Source organism: Pagrus pagrus, assembly GCF_965226575.1.
Source record: "Pagrus pagrus genome assembly, chromosome: 6".
NCBI lineage: Eukaryota > Metazoa > Chordata > Actinopteri > Spariformes > Sparidae > Pagrus > Pagrus pagrus.
The window spans coordinates 692,534-720,399 of NC_140190.1; the positions used below are offsets into that span (position 1 = coordinate 692,534).

The 27,866-nt window shown below is 44.7% G+C and overlaps 2 protein-coding genes across 8 annotated transcripts; one reads left to right on the plus strand and one right to left on the minus strand.

Annotated features, from left to right (window-relative positions):
• Positions 1 to 550: 550 nt before the first annotated feature.
• Positions 551 to 20,462, minus strand: ptbp1b (polypyrimidine tract binding protein 1b). Of its 6 annotated transcripts, none has more exons than XM_084355069.1 (15): positions 18,155 to 18,228; positions 14,565 to 14,598; positions 8,383 to 8,443; positions 7,745 to 7,917; positions 7,514 to 7,660; positions 7,291 to 7,419; positions 6,681 to 6,791; positions 6,403 to 6,580; positions 5,938 to 6,015; positions 5,206 to 5,330; positions 3,958 to 3,991; positions 2,161 to 2,253; positions 1,727 to 1,943; positions 1,492 to 1,569; positions 551 to 815 (listed from the first exon to the last, which is right to left on the minus strand). In XM_084355069.1, the coding sequence occupies exons 1-15, from the start codon at positions 18,160 to 18,162 to the stop codon at positions 683 to 685; spliced, it is 1,599 nt and encodes a 532-aa protein (XP_084211195.1). In that variant the 5' UTR covers positions 18,163 to 18,228; the 3' UTR covers positions 551 to 682. The 6 variants fall into 6 exon arrangements, with proteins under 6 accessions (XP_084211195.1, XP_084211193.1, XP_084211194.1 ...); XM_084355067.1 differs by having other exon boundaries at positions 5,206 to 5,348; positions 18,155 to 18,227; XM_084355068.1 differs by having other exon boundaries at positions 5,206 to 5,348; positions 14,565 to 14,595; positions 18,155 to 18,212.
• stil (STIL centriolar assembly protein) lies at positions 20,160 to 27,501 on the plus strand. 2 transcript variants are annotated; one of them, XM_084355065.1, is made up of 16 exons: positions 20,160 to 20,577; positions 21,445 to 21,552; positions 21,640 to 21,755; positions 21,842 to 22,029; positions 22,478 to 22,725; positions 22,809 to 22,892; positions 23,367 to 23,453; positions 23,530 to 23,695; positions 23,785 to 23,888; positions 23,987 to 24,095; positions 24,237 to 25,202; positions 25,290 to 25,389; positions 25,476 to 25,701; positions 25,817 to 25,898; positions 25,977 to 26,236; positions 26,549 to 27,501. In XM_084355065.1, the coding sequence occupies exons 1-16, from the start codon at positions 20,498 to 20,500 to the stop codon at positions 27,087 to 27,089; spliced, it is 3,465 nt and encodes a 1,154-aa protein (XP_084211191.1). In that variant the 5' UTR covers positions 20,160 to 20,497; the 3' UTR covers positions 27,090 to 27,501. The 2 variants fall into 2 exon arrangements, with proteins under 2 accessions (XP_084211191.1, XP_084211192.1); XM_084355066.1 differs by having other exon boundaries at positions 23,788 to 23,888.
• The last annotated feature ends 365 nt before the right edge of the window (positions 27,502 to 27,866 follow it).

Here is a 27,866-nt window from a genome sequence, read left to right on the forward strand (position 1 = left end):
CATCTCATCAACAGTAAACTTATCAACTGTAAACCTGCTCTTTGCTAATTTACAGAGGCATGATGGGAGATGCTTTAACATGTCAGTCATGCTGACTCCAGGAATAAGGCACAGGGATCTAAAGGCCAAACCAAGCCTTCCTTAACGAGGCCCGGACTAATATCTGACAGTGTGAGTGTAAATCCAAATGTTGTCAGAGTCGATACTTAAAGACTCGGTGTTACTTCAGAGGGGACTCACAGGAAAACAATAAACATTTGGGAATTTAAGAAATAATTCTGAGTTAATAAAGTCAGAAGCTCAGGAGGAATTTAGAAGGCTGTCCCTGGACTCTGGGATTAAAGTCAAAAGGCAAGAGTGGCTGAAAGATATCAACTTCATAACAAGGACACAAATATATGAACGCAATTACAATCTGGATTCTGACTATAATCTGAGAATATATCTCAGATTACTGACTTTATCCCCGACTTCTGAGATTAAATGCAGAATTCTGACTTCCTCCAATTATCTCAGAACTAATCCTCTTTGAAGGCAAAGAACCTAAAAATGAGCTTTAAAAAAATAATTTAATGTCACACCAGACTTCACGGCGTTTCTGCAGACATGCGTTGGAATGATCGGAGTGTAGTGGACACCATCCAGTCCGCTCTCGTAGGATTCAGATGGCGGAGTCTGAGGCTCAGATGGAGGACTTGGAGAAGGAGACTCTCAGGTGGTGGTTCTCTCCCAGGTCGTGGTTGTGGAACTCGATGAGGCACTCGATGGCCTCCTCCACCGAGCCCATCTGTATCAGAGCCATCTTATGGTCCTTCCTAAAGGAGAAACCAACAGGAGGCCGTCAGACTCTATACAGGAAGTACATGGTCACATGATTAAACATGGTGAAGGGGAGGGGGGGGCACACAGCCTCTGGGGTAAGGACGAAGGCTTTGGGACAAATACAAAACCTACAAGGGTTTAGGATGGGACAAACGGCAAAGTCCTAAACATAAGGGCAAGGACGAAGAACTCAGGCTTTTGAGGACACAGACCTCAGGGCGAGGACATAGACCTCAGGGCGAGGACACAGACCTCAGGGCGAGGACATAGACCTCAGGGCGAGGACACAGACCTCAGGGCGAGGACACAGACCTCAGGGCGAGGACACAGACCTCAGGGCGAGGACAGGGAGGCTTGGGGGATTCGGGACTTGGACAAATGCTTCAGGACAATGAGGAAATGGCTTTATGATGAGACGAGGACAGGGACTTCAGGGAAAGAAGAAAGGTGTCGGTGCACCTGGACTTGGTCAAACAGTAAGGACTGGTGTTTATTCTTGTCCCTCAGCCTTCGTTCTTAAAGTTTCAGAGCAACAACAAAGGTTCAGGATGGGACAACCACAGGACGAGAACAAAGAAAAGGATCTTCAGCTTCAGAATAAGGCAGAGGAATGAGTGAGGTGTGCATCAATAGAGCTTTGAGGGCAGAGACAGCAAACGGACGACTCACTGGAAGAACTTGAAGGCCTTGACGACGGCTCCTGAGCTGGAAAACAACATCTTGAGGTCGTCCTCAACCACAGACGGGCTACAAACACAAAGATAAAAGCATTGAAGGTGACGTTAAACTACAGACTGTTCTGATCTGAGGAGCGCTGCTGGTTGTTGTAGTCTGCTGTATGACGTGTTTCACAGTTTGGACTACAGTCAGGTGGTGTTGATGCTCCTGCAGTCGGAGGACTTACGGGATGTTGGAGAGGTGTAAAGTGGCAGAAGGTGGGAAGATGTTGCTGTAGTTTTTGGAGCCGGGCTTCTTGAAGCGGTGCAGGGGGGAGTTGCTGTAGTCTTTGGTCAGACCCTGGTCCTCGTGGCCTTCGCGGGGAAGCTGGACGCTGGTGTGTTTGGACAGCGTGATGCGCAGAGACTTCCCGTGCAGCTGCTGGCCGCTCAGGTGGCTCATAGCTGCAAACCAGACAGGTGAAGAACGCTGCTCAACTTACAGACTCCATCATTCAAGTATCCATTTTATTCATTATCATTACTTCTTCTCCTGTAATATGTAGGAACATTTAGTTGATACTGTTTAATGTGGTATTTTTCCAGCAAGCTTTTTCCTCCTCCTTTGTTTATGGGCAGACTGAGGACCAGAGGAGCCCACTGAGCATGTGCAGGAGGTTACCTAGCTGAGCCTGTGTGCTGTCAGACATCTGAACCAGAGCGTTCTCCTTCTTGTTGAACAGAATCTTCACTCTCATCACGTCGCCATAAACACCTTAACACACAGTCAGACAGAAAGAAAAGGTTAAACTGCTGTTACAGAGAGAAGTCACACAGACATAAAGCTGTTGAATCCTACAGAGAGCTGTGCATGAAACTGACTGCAGCCTGCCAACACACTGACCCTTAGTCTAACGGTCAAATCAAATGTATCTGGGGAGATTTCCATAGACTCACTCTGATGCAACAACAGAGACACTCTGTCAAAGTGCTGCATGTAAAACGTGGAAGTGAAGGGAGCAGCAGCGGTGAGCTGCACATTCAATTTATGAATTTAATTTAGAAGGTGGGAATCTCTGAATGTTATACGCAGGAAATGCAGTGAGGAAATTAAGGGCAAGGGTCAGAGAAAATTAAAATGGCAGATTAACACCATGTAGGAGCTTTGAATTATGGGAGTGTTGACTTCAAAACAAAAACAAAGAGCAGCTGATTCAGCAATGACAACATGCAAACTGAAAGAAACCCAGCATGCAAACTCAAAATCTCAAGTTGACTGAAACAATATGAAACAATAAATGCAGCTTAGACAGAAAAAGTCACCGTCAGGTTTCATCACTGAGGAAACAAGCGTCTCCACCAGGACGCTACAGAGCTCACTGCAGTTTAGGTTGTGCTGCTCACAACACTGAAAAGTCCAAATCAAACTGAGGTTCAACAACTTTTATTACAAAACATTCCCTCATTTAATCTATCGAGTATCATCTGCTGACAGAAGTCAGAACCAACAGAACCCACGGTTCAGTTGAGATCTGAGAGTCTGAGCAGATTTCAGTGTTTGTCAAATGAATGACGCTGAAATGTTAATTACATCTGAGATAAACTGAGAGAAAATCTGGAGCCGACTGACTTTTACACTTGATCTGACTTTAGCAGATCAATAACTGAAGGCGATCAGCTTCGGTTATTGATCTGTAAGATGATAATCATCGGCCTGGGAGCTGCTACATGAATCTTTTGCTCATTGCTTTAAAAAGAGGAGGGATAAAAGATTCAGATTCGTTGCTCCAGAGTTTTGTGAGCCAGGAACCGGATCATCCTGGATCGAGATTTAAAACAGAACCAGCTACCAGAATCAAAACCTGACCCAGGCCAGAAGAGGGAACCTCAGAGATCAAAGCTGCTCTGTGTTCGGGTGGAGGCACTGAGAGGAGAGCTTCTCTGTGATTTGTGTGAACTGAACCTTTAAAGATGTTCAGGCAGGTGCAGTGATAAAATATAAACTGATTTTCAACTCGATAACTAATAAAAACCTTCTTCATTTCATTATCGTGACAAAGATTTAAAGAGCTCTTCTGATAACTGACTAACTTATTTCTCCTTCCACAACTATTATATTCATTCTTATTCACGATTCACCTTCTCATCTGTTCAGATGTAAAACACATTTTTATATACATCTACATATTCTTTCACTTTGACACCAGTTGATACTCTGGTGGTGTTTGTCTGTTGGTGTGTTACAGGACTGTTCACCTGTCTCAACACACCTGACGTGACTTTTTGACTTCATCTAAAAACACAAAGCAAAAGCTGCAGATATTGTGATTAAACTCAAATCAACACGCAAAAAAAATCTGACAAAACCAGCAGACACTCATTTGTTCTTTCATTAAAAATCAAATGAAAAAGAGGAAAACAAAATCAGAACAAACAGGTGGTACTGATAATTCAAAATAAGAAGCTAGTGACAACATACCGAAGAGAATAAAGAGGCAGTGGGGCGTAACTCTCTTTAAAGACAGTAGAGAAGGCAGCGGAGGGACAGGACAGGTAAAGGTGGGAGGGCAGGACAGGTGGAGGGTCCAAGGCGTTTCCATGGCAACAAATTAAAAAGGGGAAAAAAAGACAGGTGAAGGGTCAATCAGAAGGTTAATTACCTTTGGAGAGGAGGGGTCAGATAACATGTTCACAAATGGCTCGACAGGTGTGTGTGTGTGTGTGTGTGTGTGTGTGTGTGTGTGTGCGTGCGTGCGTGCGTGCGTGCGTGCGTGCGTGCGTGCGTGTGGAGTCTCATGACAACAGATTTTAATGTGAAGGCATTTAAACATCACAGGAAGTGACAACAGGTTTAAAACATCAGTGAGAACAAAACGTCTGACATCAGAGACTCAAACAGCCAATCAGAATGCAGGACAGGAAAACGCTCTTCTGACATCACACAGGTGTGATTTATTGAGAGCAGGTCAGATTTGACTGGAGGATGTGAACCATGGAGGTTTACATCCACCTGTGGCCTCTGGCCTCTCTGATTGGTTGTAATGTTGATGATGTAAGAGGTTCATGAAGACAGTTTGACATCAGATGATTTGATGGACGACAGAGACGTCTCCGTCAGAGTTCAGCCTCTGTGGAGGAGGGACCAGCTGACCAGCTGCTGCTGGTGTTGACATGTGTCAAACTGTCCTCACAAACCTGATACCAAACTTTATCTATACTTCCAAGTGCAGCAGGGAAATATATAATTATATATTGTCTCCAGACTGAGGATCAACATTATGCCGACAAATCAAACATAAAAAACTCAACAGGAAAACAAACAGATCATTGAAAAATGTAAACTTAGTCATCATCTCCTCCCGTGTCTCGTCGTCCACAGAACATTTCTGGAGCTTCACAGTAAAACAGAGTTGCATCTTTCTGCTAAACAACTGAAGCAGCTGGAGATGATTTAAAACAGAGAAACAACCAAAGAAACATCAAATCTTCACTGTAGCTGCAACAAAAGAGTAAAAGTGTAAAAGCTCACTCCGTCTGAAGTATTAACACGAGCTTGACGGCACTATGAAACTTCTGAATGTACATCTTAGGGTGAACTGTTCCTTTAAAACACGTCCTGCAGGACGACTCTGTGACAAAGCTTTGATCGATACGTTTCAGGATGATGATGATGATGATGATAACGGGGAAGATGCAGAGTCGGACAGATCCGGAGTGAAGGACTCACCTCAGGGTTGAGGTTACTGATCAGCAGGACACAGACTCCAGCAGGGAGGGGGGGGAATCCCAGCCTGGTGGCCCCGGGGAGGGACAGAGAGGCCAGGCCTCCGGGCAGAGCGGGGACCGTCAGGCCTGGATAGGGGAAGGACACTGGGAGAGGTGAGACGAGTGAACAATGATCCAAAGACTGCACGAGACGTCTAATGACACTAATGAAGACAATCGTCAGACTGTGATCCTGTCAGGATGAATCCACCTGATTAAACTCTGACTGGATTATCTGGATCTTTAGCCTCAGAGGACTCATCTGTTCTCTCAGAGCACATCTGCTCTTATCATGAATATGACATGAGGAGAGATATGATTGGCTGAATGCTGATCTTGTGACTCTTAATGAGGATCACTGATCATCTATTACAGTTATTGATTAGATGTGGAATGATTTTTAACTTGTAGAAATGTTTTCCAACAGTGTGACATCATTCTTTATATAAACTTGTTCCTAAATGTTGTTTATCGAATTCTGGTAAATTATTTGCTGTATTCTGATTATATTTGTCAAATTAATATTTAAAAAGTATATATTGTGTAATTACTGTGACTGATTTAATGAATATTATTCCGATTTATCAGGATAATGTTACAATGTACATTAGGAGCTCCCATCATTAATTTGGAGTCCACTGATTGGTCGTTCCACCTGCAGCTGCGTGACTGGATCTGTGCAGGTGAGACTCACCTGCAGGTTGGAGAGTGAAGGCAGGTGGGAAGGCGTGAGTGGCTCCTCCGTACGGAGCTGCTGAGATGATACCTGGAGCTGCAGAGAACAAACACAGTGACATTAATCATGACACCTGCACACCTGTCGTCCACCAGACTCTCCACAGTATCTGTACATTTCTTTACCTCTTCTGCTGATTTTGAGGAGCGCTGTCACCAATCTGACCTCATCATGTAGCGTCACATTTACTGCACATTAAAGAGTAAACTGCTGCTTTTCTGGAGACTCTGGTGTGGCTGATTTTCATACCTTATTCTTTCAGAAACTGTTGTGCCTTCCATCACAGACTGTTTTACACTTATTTTCCTGCCCTCTGTGAAAGGTATGTGTATGACAACAGTACATCTCTGCTCTCTGTCAGTAATATAACCTCCTGATTCACACTGATGGTTTTGGTGTGTAACACCTGTGTGGGGGCCTTACTGAAGGCTGTAGCCATGGCTGGGTGCTCCATGGTGGGCTGGCTGTCTCCGGAGGGCAGGTCAGGTCTGGTGAAGTCGCGGCTCTTCTCGTTGTTGTATTTGACATTGAGGCTGGTGAGTTTAGAGAAGCTGATCCTCAGCGTGCAGCAGCCATTATAGATGTTCTGTCCATCCAGAGACTGAAACACACCCGCAGATTAACACAGAGAAAGACAGTTCTCAACCACCTGAAGGCTTTTTAAAACATGTTTTCTGTCTCATGCTAGACTTGATGCTCACCAGTTTAGCTGCCTGGGCAGACGCTCCGTCCGGATACTGAAGCAGAGCCTGGAACTGACTGTTCTTAGTGAAGACGATGATCCTCAGCACCGTGCCGAACTTTGAGAAGATCTGAGGACCAAACAGGAGCTCGAGTGATCAGACAAACCTATTCTTGTCTTTCTCGAGAGACACAAACATCACAGCAGCTCAGAGCATACTGTGACCTGCTATGCTAACATTAGCTAGCCAACCTACTGATGGACGGCTAGTTTTTGGGCTGCTTATCAGCTTGAAGCTCACTTCTGCCACACACATGGAACTGAGAGCCAGTTCAGAGCTGATATTACACAAAGAAGTTCATGCAGAACATTTGCTGAATTTACAAGAAGGAACAAATAAGTCAGAATCTGTCAGAGACAGAGTTTCACTACGTTACAAAGTTTGTTTTAACTCAACAACTCTTAAAATCACTACATTTGTTAAGGGAGTCTGGTGATGTTGTGGTTACTGGTTCAATGGTTGGATCAGTTCAAACAGACGTTGTGTTCACAAACATCTGCTGCTGACACTGGCAGGTTAACAGACACCAAACAAGTCTTTACGTCTTGTGTGTGTCATGTCATGTTACCTGGCAGAGGGCGTCCAAGGAGACGGGGTACACCAGGTTTTCCACCACCACCCTCAGCACCGAGCTCGGGGCCGCCACAGCCGCGTCCACATGAGATGTACTGAGGGCCCGAAGAGCTGCCTGGGCCCTCTGGAAGAGGGAGGAGGGACAGAGGATGAACACAAGCTGACAGTGACTACCGTACAGATGCTAACAGCTGCTAACAGAAGTGGATGAGAGGTACCTCCTGGTTGGGGGAGTTGTCGGTCTTGAGCTCCTTGTGGTTGGAGAACTGGACGTAGACAGGGTGGTTCCTGATAACGGGCGTCACTGTGGAGTAATAACCCACCATGTTCTGAGCTGCTTCCTCTGAGTTCATCTCTAAGAAGGCCTGACGGGACAAACAGGACAGTTAACTTTAGTAAAAGTATCACTACAACAGTGTGGAAATACTCCATCCGTCACAATGCTCCACCTGGTTCTTGGCTTTGAGCATCAGCAGGTTGGTGACGTCTCCAAAGGGCAGCCCGAGGGTGATCACCTCGGTCTCTGCGATGTCGCTGGGAAGCTTGCGGATGTGGAGGACCCTGGACGGCACACCGGGACCTCTTATGTCACCTTTGAACTTCTTACTGTCGTTGCCATTGGCTACAGAGGACAGGAAACAACACAACAGCATGTGAAGAGACCGAAACCAGAGTTTCACCAGTAACTCTGCGTGATATTCACGACTTTACTGTTTGGTACAGTTTGTTAAACTCATGAGATACAGGCAGTGGTGAAAGACATACAGCTCTGCAGGTGAGCTGGACGCAGACCACAAAATCATGTTGTTTTTCTTCTCTAATGTCTGAAGATACGTTAAATAATTCTACAAAGTGTTTCTCTTTGTTGCTTAATCTGCCCAAACACAAAGGTATTCAGTTTACTGTCACAGTAAGTAAAGAAACCAACTAACAAGCTGACAGCAGAGAACGAAGACAGTTTTTCTTTTAGACAATGACTCAAAAACGATGAACTAATTATCAAAATAGTTGCCAATTAATTTAATAGTTGACAACAAACCGATCAATTGTTGCAGCTCTATTTAAAATACAGAATAAAGCATCTGACCTGTGGTGCTCATGATATACGGGCCGTTTGAGACGCTGGAGAAAAGCTCGTCAGATCCTCTCTGAAACACAGAAAACAGTCAGTCAATTAACGGGCTGTTCTCACACACACACACACACACACACACACACACACACACACACACACACACAATATATATATATATATATATATATATATATATATATATATTTAAATTGTAGTCATGTGAGACAAACAGAAGGAGGAAGTTTTCCCATTTCAGAGGCTAGAACCAGAACCAGAACGTTTTTTGATGGTTTTGAATCAAACAACAGTTCAAAACTGAAAATGAATTTTCTGTCCACCAACTAATGGATGAGTTGACTTCTTGTGTCTTTGTTTCTGGTCTCTAACAAACTGAATCAGTTAACAGTGAAAACATGAGGCAGCCTCCCCAACACATCGCATGCAGCTAATGTTGCTGCCACCAGATGGCGCTACAGAGACCTTTCACTGACTTCACCTGAAACACAGAATGATCTCAGAGTTATAACAACAGGTAAATCATGGTGGACCTGTCCTTTATGATAAAAACTAAACACAGTGAACATCAGGTCTGACATGAGCTCCAGCCTGAAAGCCTCATGATCAGTGTGCCCCCCCCCAGAGCCCAGCAGGCAGCCGGGGGTGAATTCCTGTGCTGTGGAGCTCAATGAAAACCAGATGTAGACAAACAGGCCGAGCCTCATTCAACACACTGCAGATTCATACAGAGTGAACAGAGAGCTGCACAGCTCATCTGCCTGTCAGAAACATTTCACACTCCACGTCAGGACACAGAGCTGAACACGTCCACAGAAGCAGACAGAACTGGTATTAATTAAAAGTATTAATGTTTGTGTCGACCTGTTCAATCACTGAAGACGGAGATCAGATCGAAGCATCTCTTCTGTACCAGACGAACGCCGTTTGTTCCCACACGAGTTACTGTGATAACCTGAGCTGATGGAAACTCCGGCGGCTGATGCAGGAACGGTTCTTGTAAAGATCAACCAAATGCGGTTATCAAACAGCTGTGACAAGAACGAGAACTATTATCTCTATTATCAATTAGTCTGATGATTACTTTCATTATGTATAATCACAAGACTTGTGAAAAATGTTCATGACAGTTTGTCAGAGAGCAAAGTGACGTCTTCAAACGTCTTCTTTAGTCCGAAGACTCGTTAACTGTCAGACACAAGAAGAAAAGCAGCACATCTTCACATTTAACAAGCTGGAACCAGACGATGTGTGTTTGAAACATGACTGAAACAATGAATCGATTATTAAATTAGTTGGCAATTAATTTTCTTTGGATTGATTTATCAATTAATTGTTGTGGCTCTACTTGTGACAAAGATTTGTAGCAGATGCAGGACATGTTACAGTTCAACTATAAACCTTATTGTCTACAACATCAGTGCAGTGAAACAGTGAACTCACACAGAGCATCTCGTTCTTGTTCATCGCGGTGCTCATCAGACAACACAAACGCCATCTGTGACAGGCCAACATGTCGCTCAGGCTCGTTAATAAACTAAATCTGAATGTAAAAATGCAGTGAGAATATATCAGCTGATGTACAAACACAGGACACTATACAGATCCCTCAGAGCGGGGCGGTCCAAAGTGGGGCCACATGTTTTTAGTAACAAAATTAAAAGCTGGAGGAGCTTAAGGTGCCGCTGGTCTCCAAAGTTCCCAGATCCCAATCATATCGAGCATTCATGGGACATGCCTGAACAAGTCCGATCCACGGAGGCCCCACCTCACAACCCACAGGACCCAAAGGAACCACCAACACCCTGGTGCCTGACATCACAGGACTTCCCCGATCCACAGCGAGAGCCTCCGTGGATCGGACTTGTTCCGGCACGTCCCACGAATGCTCGATATGATTGGGATCTGGAGAATTTGGAGTCGGCACCTTGAGCTCTTTGTCACGCTGCTCAGATCATTCCTGAGCAGGTTCTGAGGTGTCGCAGTTAAACCGTCAGTGACATCTACATGAATATCAGGACCCAACATTTCCCAGCAGAACATCAGCTCGTATCAAGATGATCAATAATATTCACTGGTCAGTGCTTTAATGTTGTGTCTGACTGCTGTGTTTTAGAAGCTGCCACAGGTCCTGTCAGAGGAACCTGAGCAGGTTTTAATCAGAACAAAAGGAGCTCAGATGTTCTCACTGCTCCTCACATGAATAATAGAGCAGAAACCTGAGTCCAGCTCTGCTCCCTGTGGATCTGTACCTGCTGTCTGCCCGACAGCTGCTGACCGACCCGCTGCGGCCTCAGGCTGAGGAGGAGGACAAAACACCCACCGACAGTCAGTTCAACAGAACTGCTAACATCATTACTGAGGTTCTGCTCTGTTCTTCTGGCTCCTTCATCACTGCTGTCTGACTGTGTCCTCAGTCTGCTGCTGCCTGAGCTGAGACTTTTCATCCATGTTGATAGTCAAAAGTCAAATCAAATGAATCGATACAGATTTCGATGATCGATTAATTGTTCTGGTTACTTTCTAAGAATAAAAAACACCAAACGTCCAGCTGGAGACTGTCTTCCTGTCATCTCGTCACTCTCAAGTCTCTAATTAAAGCTTAAAAACTCCCCAAAATACTTGAAAAAGATCATTATTCTGGTTATTCTGTGGTTTCAGTCTCTCCACTGTCACAATAAACTTAATATCTTTATGTTTTAGACCTTGGGTTCAACAAAACGAGACATTTAAAGACATTTTCAATTCAAATATGTTTGATATTTTAGTAATATTAAAAAATAATAAACAGATTGATTCACAATGAGAGTAGTTTGTTTCAGCACCTTTCCAGCAAACATTACAAAAATATCTAGTCAGACCCGACCGCAGACCGGTGCTGACGTCAGACCGGTGCTGACCTCAGACCGGTGCCGACCGATGAATTGAACATGTGCAATAAACACACTCTCTCCACTACACTGTCATGTTTGTGCCAACACAGTCATGTGAATCTGTCGATGCGTTCTTGTTCTTTCACTACAGCGTTTTTGATAATGAGGTGCCAACGGCAGAACAATGCGTCCACTTCTCCAAACATCAGTTCATCTTTTGTCTTTTCTGTGACTTTGTTTCTGGGTGTGAATCTAAACAGAGTGCAGGAGAAAAGCATGAACTGTCCCTTTAGCAGGAGCCGGTCTGAGTGTTCGAGCTGGTTTCAGATGACTCGCCTGAGGCCAGAGGAGGAAACAGGAGAGCTGTGATCATCAAAAGGACTCCTCCTCCTCCTCCTCCTCCTCCTCCTCTTCCTCCGAGCAGCCCCTGCTCCCGTCACTTCCTGCTCTCAGACCACAGCCTCTCTCGGCCTTCATGTGGTTTTGGCTCAGATTGTGGTTTTTGTCCTAAAACCAGCAGCAGTGGTCGCCGCTCTGCTGCCGGACACATACCAAACATGATTACTGAGAAGAGAGCAGAGGAATGTGAGCAAAGGCTGCTGGGAGATCAGACAACACCTCACACAGAAATATCACTCTAAAGCTTTTTGTTTCCAGACTCTGGATTATTAAATCATTCATCACGTCTGAGTCTTTCTTACCCTCAGGTGTGCATAAACTACAGGTTAGGAACTTCTTATTAAAATACAAAAATGTGAAATCATCAGTTACCTTATCTGTGTCGGCTGAGCTCATTAACAGTTATATGGATCGTGCATCACTTATTTTATCAGCTCATTGTCAAATCTAACTTTCCTGTGAAAACGGAGGAAGTGAGAAAATGTTGTTGCTAATCTGACTGATGCTAACATGCTAACACCAACATACAGGGAGCCAATATGTATATAAAAATGTCAACTGTTGGATGAACAACATTTTACAGCAAAACAGGAATGAAACAAAGCAAACGTCCTGAGATTAATCTGTCAGATTATAAACCATCTGAACTCGTCTGTAAGAACATAATGATGTGGATTCACTGTGAGGGGACGAGCTCGTGTTCCTGTTACATTACTCATGTCTGAAAATGGTTTAAAATACTCCTTTCACAATAAAAGCCCTCTGAGGAGAATATACTGCTCAATCAACTACATGACATGACTACAATCATATCCATAAAGACCACACCCACACCCACCAAACTGATGAGCTGATCAATACAATAAACCAGTAACACCTGAGCAGACAGACTGGTTCCTGTAGGAGACTCATCACAGCCGTACAGCAGTGAATGAGCGCCTGTTACTCTGTTACAGGAAGTGAACGCCTGACAGTCCTGCCGAGTTTCCTCCAACACAACATGTCACCGGAGTCTCTGCCAAACCTCATTTAAAATAACACTGGTTTTAAGTAAGAGGGATGAACTGTTCTACACACCTGAGGGGGGTTTGGATGTTTCATCCACTCACCAACAAACGTTAGATATTTAATTCCTGCTGACTATTTTCCAAATCATCATCATCATCATCATCATCATCATCACTTTCCTTCCTCTCAGGCAGCAGAAGGTTTCACTTCACTGAAATATGAAAATGATCTCGCACACAGATGAAAATGTTTGTGATCAGAGCTGCAACCAATGATTATTTGGATCAATTAATCTGCAGATCTTTTCTCGACTATTCGTTTGGCTCGTTAAAATGTATCTCGTCTTCTAATGTTTTGTTTGGAGTGACCAGTTGTCAACATATCTTATGTTACAATCGGATCGATCTTTGCGTTTCTGATTGAAAAGTCAAACTGAACATTTATTTTCTGTTGACAATTTCTGTCAACTAATCAGTTAATCAATGATGCGTTCAGCTCCAGCAGCTGATCTGAAACCGTTTCTGTGTGTCGGCGCTGCTGAACGAAAACCAGCTCAGCGCTTCAGTTATCAACCAGTCCTGATGCCACCACACCAACATGTCTCAACCAACACATCTGAATGTCTGAGGAGGACAAACTAACTCCAGTCCAATATTGTCTTCATATGATTAATACAATAAACTATAATAGTGAGTCCAAAGTTTCTCCTGTCCGTGTCCACCTGTCCATCCACTGTTCAATATAAGAACAGTACAGTACAATAGTACAGTAAAATAAACATTAATACAACTAAATGATGTCAGAAGTAAATACACAAATAAATCTACAGTGATTAAGTAGATCTGCAGCTGTTTACCTGTTTTAATGTACACTGTGGTATGAAAATTAATTATTATTTACGGTACTGAATTTAAATGTATTAAGAGTTATTAAAATATCTATATTCCAGGTTAGTATCAAGTTTCATGTCAAGTGTTTGTTCGACCAAAATAACGTTCTGCTTTTGACTTTTAAAGGGTCATTGTTACTGATGATAATTGTGTGATAGCATAAATCATAAAACCGAGAAAAAGATGTTATCGCACCGTTGCAGCCATATTATTAAATTACTATTTCAAGATGGCTTCTCCAGGTTATTTTTTGTTTGTTGAATAAACTCCCATAATCATTTGGGCCATGACAATAATCATTTGACTTTTTTTTTTTTTTACTGTCAGAGAAAACAAAAAACAAAGAAAAACAGAAAATCTTCACGTTCAAGAAGCTGAAATCAGAGACAAGTTTAAATGTTTCCTTCAGAAATGACTTTAACAGCCAATCAATCATCTAATTCATGCTGATTGATTTTCTGTTTGTTAGCTAATTGATTAATCAACTAATTTTTTCAGTTCTATAGTGAAGCACATTTTAGCAGCTGCCTCTAATCTCCGGTGACAGACAGCCTTCAAACAACAACAGATACTTTAAACAGGAAATTAAAAGGTGGGTGAATGCGGACAGATTGAGTTTCTACGTTTCAACTCTGATTTTCACATAAATTAAGTGAAACCAAACGTCCGTGTGCTTCTAAAATCTGATTTATGAGCCAGGAGGCAGGATTTGTTCTGAATGGGCTAAATGATGTGAATTCAGTGTAATGGTCCTTTAAGAGTGTAAGGAGTGTGTTGTTGTTGACTAATCTGATTATCCTCAGTCTTGTTGTGGAATGTGACTAAAGTTTACAACACTGAGCGGCTTCAACACTGATTACAGAGAAACCTCCCAATTGTTCCCAGATGGCAGCACGTCCGTCCTGTCAGACACAAATGAAAAGCAAACGGCCTCACAGCAGAAAACAAACCAATCAGAGGAGGAGGAGGAGGAGGAGGAGGAGGAGGAGGAGGAAGCAGAGGTGCCTACCTTAGTACCAACTGTTATATCTTGGTGGACACTGCTGTGAAGAAAAGACAGCGTGTTAGAAGCAGCAGGGAGAGAAACTCAAAACAACAAGCCAAAAAAAAAAAAAAGGCTAAAGAGATGCTGCCTGAGGAGACGAGCGCAGGGAGAAGAAACCCAGCAGAGAGGAGACACCAGCTGATTCAGACACAAAAACGTTTTCACCATCAGTTTATGTCCTAGTTAGAGTTAACGATTAATCTGATGAGTATTTCCTGCATTCATTGATAAGTTTGGTCTCTTAAAAAATGTCGAACAGTGCAAATATCTTCAGTTTACTGTCACAGAGGAAAGAAACCAGAACATGTTCACATTTAACGAGCCGACACCAGAGAGTGGAGACGTCTGCTTTTTTAAGCCAAATAACTGATTATCAAAATTGTTGCCGACAACTAATCAATACATCGTTGCACCTCTAGTTAAATTCTCCTTCAACTTTAAGTGTGCTGATAAACACCATCAGTGGTCTGAAGACGCAGATCAGTGTCAGTGATGCAGACGGAGGTCAAACTCCACATTAAACTGATGATCGCTACAGGAATGTCTGACAGCCCGTCTATTTCTGTCCATCCAGACACAGCTGAGGACTCGCACCCACTTCCTGTATCATCATCCATCAAACGGCCAGAGAACACCAACAACCACACTGGACCCATCATCATCATCATCGTCATCATCATCATCGTCGTCATCATCGTCATCATCATCACACAGGTGGAGCAGCGCTGAAGCTGACAAACACTTTCAGGAACATTTTTCAGTATTTTAAATGTCCATAATAAACACAGATACCATAACATCTTCAAACTGGTTCTTTAGTCGGACCAACAGTCCAAAGAGCTTCACCTTACAACACATCTACGACTGGAAGCTACTTCAGATCATCTACAAGTATCATCAAGTAGAAGAACACAACAGTAAAGTATCCCATCCTTAGTCATAAACACACATGGTGGAGCGAAAGTACAACAACTTGTATCATATGTAGAAAAAAACAAAAAACAATGTGTTTCGGGTCATTTATACATCATATGGGAACATGAACTGAATCATTTGGTACCAGTTATCCTCCGCATGCTGCTCATCCACTTTTCATTTGTTCTGTTTCCTGTTGTGTCCCTTAACTTCCTGTCTTTATGCTGCGATGGTGAATACAGGCTGCTTCACACAGCCGGCACACACTTCTCAGATTTAGGAACGCTTGTCCACACTTATAATGTTCATGTGACCTGACATCACCAGATTATAAAGATCACTGATCATCAGGAGATTTGACATGATAAATTACACACACACACACACACACACACACACACACACACACACACATTAAAAAATATTCTATGTGTTGTTTTTGCATATCCTTTTTTAAATCATGATGACAGCAGGAAGTAAGAGTCCAAAAAGTTACATCTGGTCACTGAATACAATCAGCCAGCACTTAGGAAGTAAAAGCAGTAATCCTTTAATTTAAATCATTTTCCAGATTTTGCTTCGAGGGCCACATTAGTCTACTCTGTCCGTCTGTCTGTCCGTCCGTCCTCTGGTGGAAGTGACTCGAGTGAACACAAACAGGTTTGTTAACTTCATAGATGAAATGTGGTGAAAACTTAAACAACATACAAACAGTCGCTTGAAAGCTGTGAGAAAAACCAAGAACATGTTCTGTGACGGCAGGAGCAGTTTTTAATGTTAGAAGAAATAAACCAACTTCACCTAAAAATGTTCTTGATGGACCTGCAGGGATTTAATATGTGGCTTTTTTCAGTGGACATTGGTCCAGTGTGGACAAATGTCACATTTTTTTCCTGGTTCAGCTGACCTGCTGTTCACTGACTAAAACATTGTCAGGGTTAAAATGAATTAATTATTACTAAATCAGTTGAGTAATTATTTGGCAATTAATTCATTGAGTGTGCACCAACTGGACAGGGTCTCCATTTTTAAATGAGTAAAGTGTCTGTACATGTCGGCCTATGTGTCACATGTGAAAATGACTCCATGAAGCACAGAGTTGGACAGAAAGTCTTCGACACCAGTGTAATACTTCAAACAAATGAAAAACCGGCTGGTCAGGCTGAAGCTGCTGTGACTGTATAGACAGTAAACCAGCTGGAAGAGGACCCCTCAGGGCGTGAATGAGCCCTGACAAAGCACAAATATTCACAACAGGAACGCAATCGTCTCAACGTCTCCAGCTCCTGACTGCATGCAACATGATAGTTATCAATTTAATAGTTAGAAAGCACATTAAACACAATTAATATTTCCACAGATGCTAAAACAAACTGCAGACATTCTTTCTGATTCAATAACAACAAATATGTCAATCACACAGTAATCAGTGGAACATTAACATGTCAGTTTGTCCTTGTTCATTTTACGTTTGATCATCAACATTAACCTTTAACAGCTGCAGGACAAACTGCTGCTTGGCTCATGTTTCCTCCCTTTGCCAACAATGGAGTTCTGTCTTTAAATGACAGATACAATTACACAATTACAATTATAATAACTATAATATTTTTTAAACTCAATTTCAGCTAGATTCAACGTGAAATGAACCTGTAATCTAAACTGCACCAGCTGATAACATTTGAGACCAACTTACTTCAATTCATTCTCGCCAAAGAATAACGTTATGCAGATCTCCATTTAAAATAATGGTAATTTTAAAGCAATCTTCATAATGTTTAAAACAGCAAACATATTAGACCACGACTCTTTAACTAATCAACTGGAGCCACTCCTCAATTTAGCACCACAACGTAAAACACATCACATTAAAACCTTTTTTTAAAGAAATTAAAAACAATCTCTCTCGCCAAAAACTCAAGTTGACCTCAAATCTGCTTCATTTAAGTCCTGAAGTCTGAATTATATAGTTTCAGATAATAAAAGCACCATTAACTGTTCGTTTTCGAACAAGTAAAACTGAACTCAATATTTAATTCCGTAATTTTTAGGTTCTCTTCCAAATCTTCATAACAACCAACCTGTGAGAACATGGCTGAAACATCTTTAACAAATGATCCGGGAGAATCCGTCAGTTCGGCACACCTTAAACACACGGAGCTACGTCAGTTTCAACACAATCTAAACTTTTACAAACGACTCTCCAGCAAATACACCACAGTGGGCGTGAGAACATCGTAAAGCTGGACTTGAAGTTATGTACGTTGATTAGTTATTCTTCCCACAACGTATTTATCAATCAGATCTAAACGTTGAATGTTTTATGTTAAAGAAAATGTGTTTTCGGAGGTAAATGAGGCCATATTAACTGCCATGTTGTGTTAATGGAGTTAGGTGTGGAGCCCGCAGAGAATGGCCCGTTCCGAGGCTAACACTGCAGCTAGCTTTGCTAGCTTAGCTTCCTGTTACTACCACAAACACAACTTTACCGACAGCTAAGTTTGCAACAAGAGCACCAGCAGCTGTCTGGAAAAAACATTATCTGGCGACATATTTAGATTTTTTCTCTCAGATGTAAGTTAAACAACCACAAACTGAATTTAATTTGAGTGTACACGTAAGTCGATGGGATAACTCACCCGTCCATTGCACAACACGGAACTACGGAGCAACAGGTTCCAGCCAGCGGCCAGCAGGATACCCCAACCACCGCGGCTATAAACTGACAAAATGGCGTCCGACCGAAGGAGCTCCCTGATTGGACAGTTAGCAAAATTTGTAGGCGTTTCAGACCAGATCCAGGTGCTGATTGGCTGATTGGAAGGGGGCGCAACAAAGCCCTGAGCTTAAGGAGATCAGAGATTGTCTATGAGTAGGATACACGTCTCAATATAGAAAAACAGACGCACGTCTCGCGGTGGGTAAGTGGGCGTTGTCCCGACGAAACATCGGCGCGTTTACATGTTGGCGTCCCGTGAAAAGACTCCCGGTCCAACAGGGACACGATGATCCACAGGTCCAAGTCGGTTCCGATCATTAAAGATGATTCAAAGTGCTCATAATGAGGAGGACAATCAAGACATTATTTTAGACGTGCATTTATACCACATTTTAACAGCATATTAAAGTCCCCAGTGATGATGTGCTACTGGGTCAAAAAGTAATACTAATAATTGTGATGCGAGTCTGTGCTGACATGTTGTATTTTTCACTAGTGACATTTCAAAACCTTCTAAAAACAATATTCTAATATTCTTATATCTATTTATTTATTAATTAATTAGAAGGGCTGTGCTTATCATGGCTGTTTATTTGTTTTGGGTTTTTTTTAAATATATTTCTCATCTATTCAGTTTCTAGTCATTCATTCTGTTTAATTTCTAACATTTTCCAGCTTTCTTAATGTTAGAGATACAAACAGCATATAAAAAAAAAAAATATGGAAGACAGGCACTTAAGATAAGAAATAAAAGAAAACATACATATATACAAAATAACACGTGTGTGAGGTAACTAACCAAAATATACAAAAGTTACCCAACAATAAAAGAAATTAGCTGAAGATACCAGTACATCAAAACTCTGATGGCTAACCTGCGGAGCCTCTGCAGACAACAAGGAGTTAGAAGTTGGGTTAAAAATTTAAGGATTTGTGCGCAGAAGAACTTCAAAATGAACTCAAATAAACTTCTTTTGTCTACAAATGTTTGAATGTCAGCAGAAGACACAGAAGACACGACTGTCGGCTCCTACACATGCAGGATCAGGTTCATTTGTGCCCTGAAGGTGCAGCAGAGGGTCCTGCGGGGTCGTTTGATCCCAGAGCTCAGAGTAAGGAGAGACAACAAAACTGTCCTCTGACTGAAGCTGCTCACAGCTGCATGATGATCAGGGATTGAACCTGTTACTGCTCAGGTACAGGACAGTGTGACAGTGTGTGAGCAGCAGGCAGGTTCCTGTCCGACCATCTGTCTGCTGGACTCAGTGTCATGTGACACGCTGATAAATAATTCCTCCACATGCTGCTTTAAAGGAGATTACTTTGTGTGTTGGAAGATGATCCAGCTGCTCACACATGAATAATTCAACACACACACATACACACACACACACACAAAGTACGTTTACTCTGTTTAAGTCATATAATGTTAAGTTTGGACTATTTTTAGAGAATTGTAATGTTGATTTTCTCACAAACCGTTTAAGTTTAAATTAATTTGGCAATTAGTTCTTCAAAATGTTTGTTTGATTGGTGAAACCCAGGGTTTACTCTCTGTAACGATTAAGCCCTTTCATTTGATTGTCTGTTTAGCATTTTTCTTGTTTTAGTATTTTGTTTATGTTGGTCAACTTGTGTTATTTAATGGTTTATTAGTCTATAACACGTTACTCTGTTTGCTGGTGAAATTGAAGACTCTCATTGAAGACGCCATTATGCATTTTGAGCATTAAAATAAAAAACTGATTCACAAAAAAAATATACAAAACCTGCGGGTTGGTCCTTTAAAAGAAAGTGTATTCGTGTCCTGTCCTGTGGGGGCGGTGTGGCGCTTCAGCCCGTTTATCTGACAACACACGGAGGGCAAGAAAAAGACGGACACGAAGCCACGTCATTGGTCAGATTCGCTCCGACAGCGGTTTCTATTGGCTGGCTGAGTTGCCCCGCCAGCGGAGCGTAGAAACAGCGCCATAATCAAACAGCTCTTTCTCCGCTTCTCTGCGGACATTTTGCTGTCAAATTTGGACAAACAGATTTAGATAAACCAAAATAATCTCGTGTCAAGAAGCTTGTAACTTTATGAGACGTTGAGTTATCGTCCGACAGACTCGAGCTTCGTGAAGCTAAAGAAGCTAACACGGGGAACTGATGTGGTCCGATCGGGAAGCTAACGTGGCTAACGTTGGCGAGTGTTAGCTGAACTCACCGCGGTGTTTCAGCTTCAGTTACCGGTTATAGTTCCACTCTGTCGGCCACAGCAACGATGAGCTGCCCGGTGAAGCTCCAGGCACTGCCGTCCGGAGTATTTGAAGCGGTTTTTACTCCGGAGAATGTGAGAGGAAGGTGAGTTAATGTCAGCAGACACGGCTCAACTCAACACCTGCTGTGTGTCATGGCTGCAGACTGTGTGTGTGTGTGTGTGTGTGTGTGTCATGGCTGCAGACTGTGTGTGTGTGTGTGTGTGTGTGTGTCATGGCTGCAGACTGTGTGTGTGTTATAACAGTAGTGCTGCAGGTTTGTGCTCTTTAAACTCTTCGTCTTGAACCTACCTCATTGCAGATCGTGCTCAGAGTCGTGGGGCTGTACTGTAACAGGATTATTGTGTGGTTAAAACAACACAATGAGCACATTAGAAGAGTCTACGTTGACTAAATGTATTGTCATGTTTAATGCATGCTATTATTTGCATTGTATGATGAGTGAGTTTTTATGATCATAATGTCATTTGTTAGAAACAGCTGCTGAAAAATATTGTTAGTTATGTTTTTATTGGCTTAATGTTAAGCTATTTTTTAACTTAAACTCGTTCCAGTTTCTAAATTGTGAGAATTTTTTGCTTTTTTCATGTCACCTTATTTCCATCTAATGTGAAGGACCCTGCTCCGGCCTGATGGTCACGCCTGGCTCATCATGCAGTTGAAACGCACAAACAATCCTGGGATTGTAGATGTGAAATGTATCTTTTTCCTGAGCTCTTTAAGGACGATCCATGTTGGATTTTGGGAAATTGGTCGAACAAAACAAGCAATTCAGGGAAATAAGCTGGAGAACAGTGTGAGGGGCTTTTTAGTGGTTCTAAAGTTTTAGAGATCGCATTAAAAATGTGATCAAGACAAAAATCGTCGTGTGTGTGATATTAAGTAATTTTTCCTGGTGAGAGGAAATGTTTCATGTTTCATTAACACCACTTTATCTTTTCTGTCTTCTCAGAAGCTCCATGAACTCTCTCACTCCGCTGAGTTTCCCCAAATCTAGATCAGCTCTGTGGGATAGCAGCCCGGCAGGAGAGAAGCTCCGCCTCCAGCTCTGCTTGCACAGGTTAACACACACACACATGAACACACACACACACACACACACACACACACCTGCTCTGAGCAGAGATAAAGTGTGTGTGTTCTGCAGGAAGCCTCGGTTGGTGCTGTTGGAGAAAGCTCTGCGTCTGGCTCAGCGTCACGCCCGTCACAGCAACAAGCCCCGCCTCCACTGTTTCTTCCTGGGATCAGTGTCTGTGGACGCAGGTCAGAGTTCACCTTCACCACCCTCACACGGCAGGAGCATCTGTTTGAACGTACACTCGTATTAACTGTGTGCTGCTGTTTTCCAGATGAGGAGGGCGTCACTGTGACTCTGGACCGGTTCGATCCGGGTCGGGACCAGGCCAGAGCCTCAGGCCGCGTTCCCTCTGCTCTGCTGCCCGGTGACGTCCTGGTTCCCTGTTTGTTCTCCACACACATCCATACTATGACTGAGGCTGTCGTCCAATCAGAGGCTGAGCTACATCACTGCTTCAAGGTGAGTCACACCTGCAGCTCTGAGGTCAGCGTCCGTCTGTCCGAGACAACAGGAGCTGTGATTGGTCCGTTAGGGCTGCTCGTGTGTCTGATGCTAAAGAAGTACATTGAGAGTGTTACTTGTCTATGTACAGTAGTGCTGTTATCTGTTGTCATGGCAACCTCTCAATAACGTCACAGACAGCTGATTTTTCTCAGCTTGTCCAAAACGCCCTGCTGGTTTTTGTCCTTTTAGAAGATGATGCTGATATAATTTTAGAATAAAATTGTAATTGTTCACCACAATTTCAAACTATTCTGACATCGAGGTTTAATTTAAAACTACTGCTGACAAGAATTAATCGAGTTTTAAGGTCAGTCCAAAGGCAGGTTTACCAGTTTTGAAGAAGCTAACCTACCTGTCTGTCTGTCTGTCTGTCTGTCTGTCTGTCTGTCTGTCTGTGTCTCAGGTGTTGCAGCAGTTTGTGAGCAGCAGGCAGACTCTGGATCTGTCTCAGCTGATGAAGGTCAGAGGTCATGTCGTCTGCTCTCAGCAGTCTGACGCTGCAGCGTTCAGCCTCAGCTGGTCGTCCGTCTGTCCGTCTGTCAGCGTGGACGTTCAGCCGGTCCGAACTGTCCCCATCATCCCCACAGCTCTGCTGAGGAGTCTGACCAGCATCAACAGACCGCCGCCACACGCTGCCAACCGACAGAGAGGGTGAGAAGACGTTCCTCTCTGAGACGAGACAGGACGGTTCTGATGGCTCGACGTCACATCTGATGTGTTTGTGTTGTTTTCAGTTTTCTGACAATGGATCAGACCAGAAAACTACTCCTGCTGCTGGAGTCTGACCCTAAAGCCTCCAACCTGCCGCTGGTCGGACTGTAAGTCTGAAACACACAACAAAGAAATCTTTATAGTATTTCTGTCCCTGTTCATCAGAGTCTGTGTGTGTTGCTGCTGCACAAGTTTAAACACACATAAAACATCTTTACTTCAGGCCCTCAAAGACGGCTTCTTATCTCCCTCCTCGACTTTGGCAAACTGATCTAATTCACTGCCAGTGAAACATGAATCAGCTCTACGGGAGCCTGGAGGGAAACATTCTTAAGTTCAAATCTTCACTCTGCCTTTAAATTAGCATTACATTTAGTTGTAGTAAGTGAGAAAAGTAGTTTCAAACATTTGAATAGAAAGACAGAGTTTTGGTTTCAGCTCGGATAAAATCCACCAACAGAAAACTGAAAAATATGTGAGCGAGTCGATTCATGCAGCAGAGATGAGGCATTATATTCAGGCTTCACGCTGCTGTTTGTTACCGCTTGTGTTAACTTCCTGTACTTCCTGTCACGTGACAGCTGGCTGAGTGGAGTCACACACGTCTACAACCCTCAGGTGTGGGCCTGGTGTCTGAGGTTCCTGTTTAGCTCCGTCCTCCAGGACAGGTGAGTTTCCTGTTGGAAGACCTGTTGTTCAGGTGACTGTGGTTCTGGTGTCACTGGGCGTTTTCTTGTGTTTCAGAGTTTTATCAGAGAGTGGCTGCTTCCTGCTCGTCCTGTTCGGTTCCACACACAGAGCTCCTCAGTTCTTCCAGTGTCGAGGACCAGGACCTAGATCAGGACCTGGACCAGGACCACAGCTGGACTACCAGCTGCTCACAGCCTCCCAGTGTGTCACACTGTACCAGGTAACAACACACCTGACACCACAGGAATATCGGCAGCAGAGAATCAGTTGAACTGTCCCTCCTCAATGTGGACTGATGTGGACCCTCAGCAGGTGGTGTCAGTGGAGGGTCAGACTCTGCAGTGTGAGCTGGGCTCAGAGGATCACAGCAGACAGCTTGAGGTCTTCAGAGAGGCTCAGAGCTCCTTCAACAGGTACCAGAGCTTAAAGGAGCAGTCCAACATTTACTGAACCCTCCTGTCTGAAACTGTATGAACTCCATCTGGATCTGAACCGTCCTCTCTGTCCTCAGCTCTGTCCCCCCAGCTGCAGGTCTGTCTGTCAGCGATCAGGACTCTGGAGTGGAAGATGAAGACCTGTCTCCACGCCCATCCCCGAGCCCCCACCTCCCCGCTCAGCAGGTCAGTCACAGCTCGAGTCAGAATTGCTAACTGTGCAGCAGACAGGATGCTCTGTGACATCATCATCGTGTCACCACAGACAGCCAATAGCAGCAGGACAGCTGAGTACCTGTGTTCACCTGCAGCTGTCTTCTGTTTCAGGCTCGCAGAGTTCAGCCGTCTGTCCCTGAACTTTCTCTGCTGATCGACAGCAGCTTCTCCTCCAATCACAACGCTTGGCAGGACCCTGACCCCGCCCACAGACCTCCTCCTGCTGCTGCTGCTGACAGGAAGTCTGCTCCTCCAACTGGAAACAAACCACAGCCTCCTCCTGCTCCTCACCTCCACAGCACCCCCAACTCCAACCTGCAGCAGCCCTGCACCTGCTGCTCCACCCATCCCTACAACTGCACCTCCATCTTCTCCTCCACAGGACTCCCCCCTGCTGCTGCATCCAGCCATCACCACACTCCTCCTCCCTCCAGTCTCTACCCTGCTCCTCCTCCTCACTCCCATCACCACACTCCTCCTCCCTCCAGCAACCATCTATCTAGTCCTGTTCCTCCTTCCTCCACTCGCAGTACTCCTCTGTCCTCCCATCGCCACACTCCTCCTCTTCCCTCCAGTCTCCACCCTGCTCCTCCTCCTCACTCCCATCACCACACTCCTCCTCCTCCCTCCAGTCTCCATCCATCTAGTCCTTCAGCTCCTCCTTCCTCCACTTGCAGTATTCCGCTGTCCTCCCATCATCACACTCCTCCTCCCTTCTCCAACCTCCCACCAGCCCCATCAGCTCCTCCTCCCTTCCACAGCTCCTCCTCTCCTCTCTCCAGCCACCACCGCACTCCTCCTCCCACCACTTGTCTCTCTGGACCTCCTCCCTCCACCCTCGTCCCACCTCCTCCCTGTCCCTGCAGCCACCCTCCTGCTGTCCCATGGTGCGGTGACTCCCCCTCTCCTCACCCCTCCCGTCCAGCAGCAGGAGCAGACCCTGCATCTCCCCCCTGGTTTCTCCGTCCCTCCAACTGTGTGAATCAGTGCTGTGATCAGGTGGGTGGAGTCACACCGACAGACACCTACCAGCTCCTCCTCCATCAGGACCGACAGCTCCGCCTCCTGCAGGCTCAGGTGAGAACACTGATGATGTAGATGTTATCTGAGGAGGCCGCTGATTGGTTACAGGAGTTCTCATGGTGTTTGATCTGACGTCTTCAGGTCCAGATGCTGCTGGATGCTCAGGGGAAACTTCAGTCCTCAAGTCGGCAGGTCGACACTCAGACACCGAGGAGCACCGCCAGCATCGCTGTGGGGACAGGTGAGACTGACGGGACGGGTGAAAACAGGTGTTAACAGGTAATCCAGGATCACATAACGTTTACGATCTCCCTCTCTGGTTTCCAGGTGCCAGTCTGTTCTGGGGGGATCCTGTCCAGCCCCTCCCTCATCAGGAGGTACAGGCTCCTCCCCTCTCCTCCACCACTCCTCCCCCCTCACCCTCTCACAGTTCCTGCTCCCCCTGCAGACCCCCCTCGCACACTGACCTGTCAATCATCAGGCCCATGGGCGGAGCTGAGGATGGTGACATCACTGCTCAGGAGGCTGCTGTGTCCCTGTCGGGTCGGCTCAGGTGAGACTCTGCTGATGGGGACAGACGGTTTAAAACCTCCACCTGTTTTTATCTTCAGCTTCACCTCGACTCTGTCTGTGACTCTGACTCTGATGGGTGTATTTTTTGTAAACAGCGGTGTTCAGAGTCCAGTCCTGGGGGAGAGCGTCAGTATGTACCAACCTGCAGAGGACCAGAACTTCTATGAGAACCTGATGGTAACAACATGGAGGCGCGATGATCTCAAGACACATTCAAACTGTTGACGTCAAATAAAGACGTCTTTGTCTCCTCAGAATCAGCTGACAAGTCGTCTTCAGGAGTCAGACAGCGGACAGGAAGTGGAGGAGGAGGAGTCCTGGAGGAGGAGCCTGTCTGTGGCTCCTGACCGCTCCCAGTCCTCATCGTCATCGTCGTCCAGGAGGAAGCAGCAGAGTGCTGGAGACCCGGTGGTCAGCGCCACTCTGAGGCAGCTGCAGCAGCTCGGAGTCGACGTGGACAAAGAAGATCTGACAGAGTCTGACAGAAGAATCCAGCAGACTGTAGAGAGCAGCAGGTACTGGCTCACCTGGTCACCTGAGGGGACGCACTGTCTGCAGCTGATTGGTTTCAGATCAGGTTCAGGGTCTCGCTCTTTCTTTCATGTTCAGCTGTTCTGACTCTTCAGTTTCCTCTGTCATCACTCCACCTTGTTTCTCTCCGCCTCACTGCTTCACAGAGTAGAAGTGAACTTGTGAGCGCCCTCTGGTGGACGAGCTGTCTGTTTCTGAATGAACTCAAACCCACTCTGATGTTTTTGTGCTGATATTTACAGTCACTAATTGGCGTGTGTGTGTGTGTGTGTGTGTGTGTGTGTGTGTGTTGTCAGCACTCTGGCGAGCATCAACCCGGCGGCGGTCCTGTCCAGACTGAGCGTGTCCGATCCATCCATCAGTTCTCTGTTCCCGGGCGGCAGCGTGGATCTGAGTTTGGAGGCCAACGCCATCGCCCTGCGCTACCTGAGCGACTCTCAGCTCAGCAGACTGTCTCTGGGAGGCCACGCCCCCCGCACGGGCCTGTCTGCCTCCTCTAGCGACTCCCCGCTGTCACCTAGCAACATGTCTCTGGCCACCAGGAAGTACATGAGGAGGTACGGCCTGATCGAGGAAGAGAAGGAGGAGGAGGAGGAGGTCGCTCGCCAGCCGCTGACCGAAGCTCAGAACGTGAAGCTCCTCCCTCAGAGTCAGCTGATGCAGGACCTGCGGCCGAAAATGCAGCTGTTAGCTGGCGATGCCAAACGGACCAGTGCCGACAAAGAGAACCGTTCTGGGCGGCCATCTTTAGTGAGGGCGAGCAGCCGTCAGACAGAAGGATCAGTTGGAAACATCCTGGACCTGAGCCGCCTGAGACAGCTGCCCAAACTCTTCTGACTCCAGAACACCAAATCACACAAAAACTGTTGTTTTTTAAATGGAGTCTGGTGTGTCTGAAGTAACAGCAGTAGGAAAGCAGCTGCTGTTTAGACTGATTTCATCTGAGAGCTGCTTTTTAGCGTTCTCAGTGTGGAAAACCTGCTGGTCTGATGTGTTTACATGGTCAGACTGAAGTCCAGACTGAGCTGCTGAAAACTGCTATTTTTTAAATGGAGTCTGGTTTGTGTGAGGTGCTCGTGGAGACACGGCTGTAGGAGCGCTTGTCTTCACTCTTGTCAGACGATCGTGTTGATGAAATGTGTTTTTAGTGTTCGATGTTTTTCATCATTTCCTGTTTTAATGTGAATTTTCTTTTGCACAGATTTTTTTAATATTTATGACTTCACAAATAAAATTCATAATAATTTTACTACCTGAGCCTGAACATGTATTTATTTCAAACTGTTGTACAGCATGTGGCCGGGACTCACTGAGTGAGTTTACAGGAGACAGAATCGGATCAGGACATCATCAGTTAGTCTCAGGTCGGGTTCTGATCAGACTTCAGGTTCTGATCAGACTTGTGTGTCACTGACTGTAGTTTCCTTCAGATTTTAAGAGTCTCTGAGCAGAACAACGTCCTGGTGATCCATTTTCTATCTGATCTGCATCTTTTTCTCTTGACTGAAGAACAGCTGAAGAGGTTTGTTGTCTGAGCTTCAGCTACTTTGGCTCAGCATGTAATCTAGTAACTAGTAACTAAGTCAAGTAAATGTAGTGGAAGTCTAAAGTAGC

Coding starts and splice junctions, on each gene's coding strand:
- ptbp1b (XM_084355067.1), bottom strand. Junction 6,792..7,290: donor CCTTGGACGCCCTCTGCCAG/GTAACATGACAT, acceptor TTTGGTCCTCAG/ATCTTCTCAAAGTTCGGCAC. Junction 5,349..5,937: donor CTTCACTCTCCAACCTGCAG/GTGAGTCTCACC, acceptor CACCTCTCCCAG/TGTCCTTCCCCTATCCAGGC.
- stil (XM_084355065.1), top strand. CDS start 20,498: ATGAGCTGCCCGGTGAAGCTCCAGGCACTGCCGTCCGGAGTATTTGAA. Junction 20,578..21,444: donor CCGGAGAATGTGAGAGGAAG/GTGAGTTAATGT, acceptor CTGTCTTCTCAG/AAGCTCCATGAACTCTCTCA. Junction 21,553..21,639: donor CTCCAGCTCTGCTTGCACAG/GTTAACACACAC, acceptor TGTGTTCTGCAG/GAAGCCTCGGTTGGTGCTGT.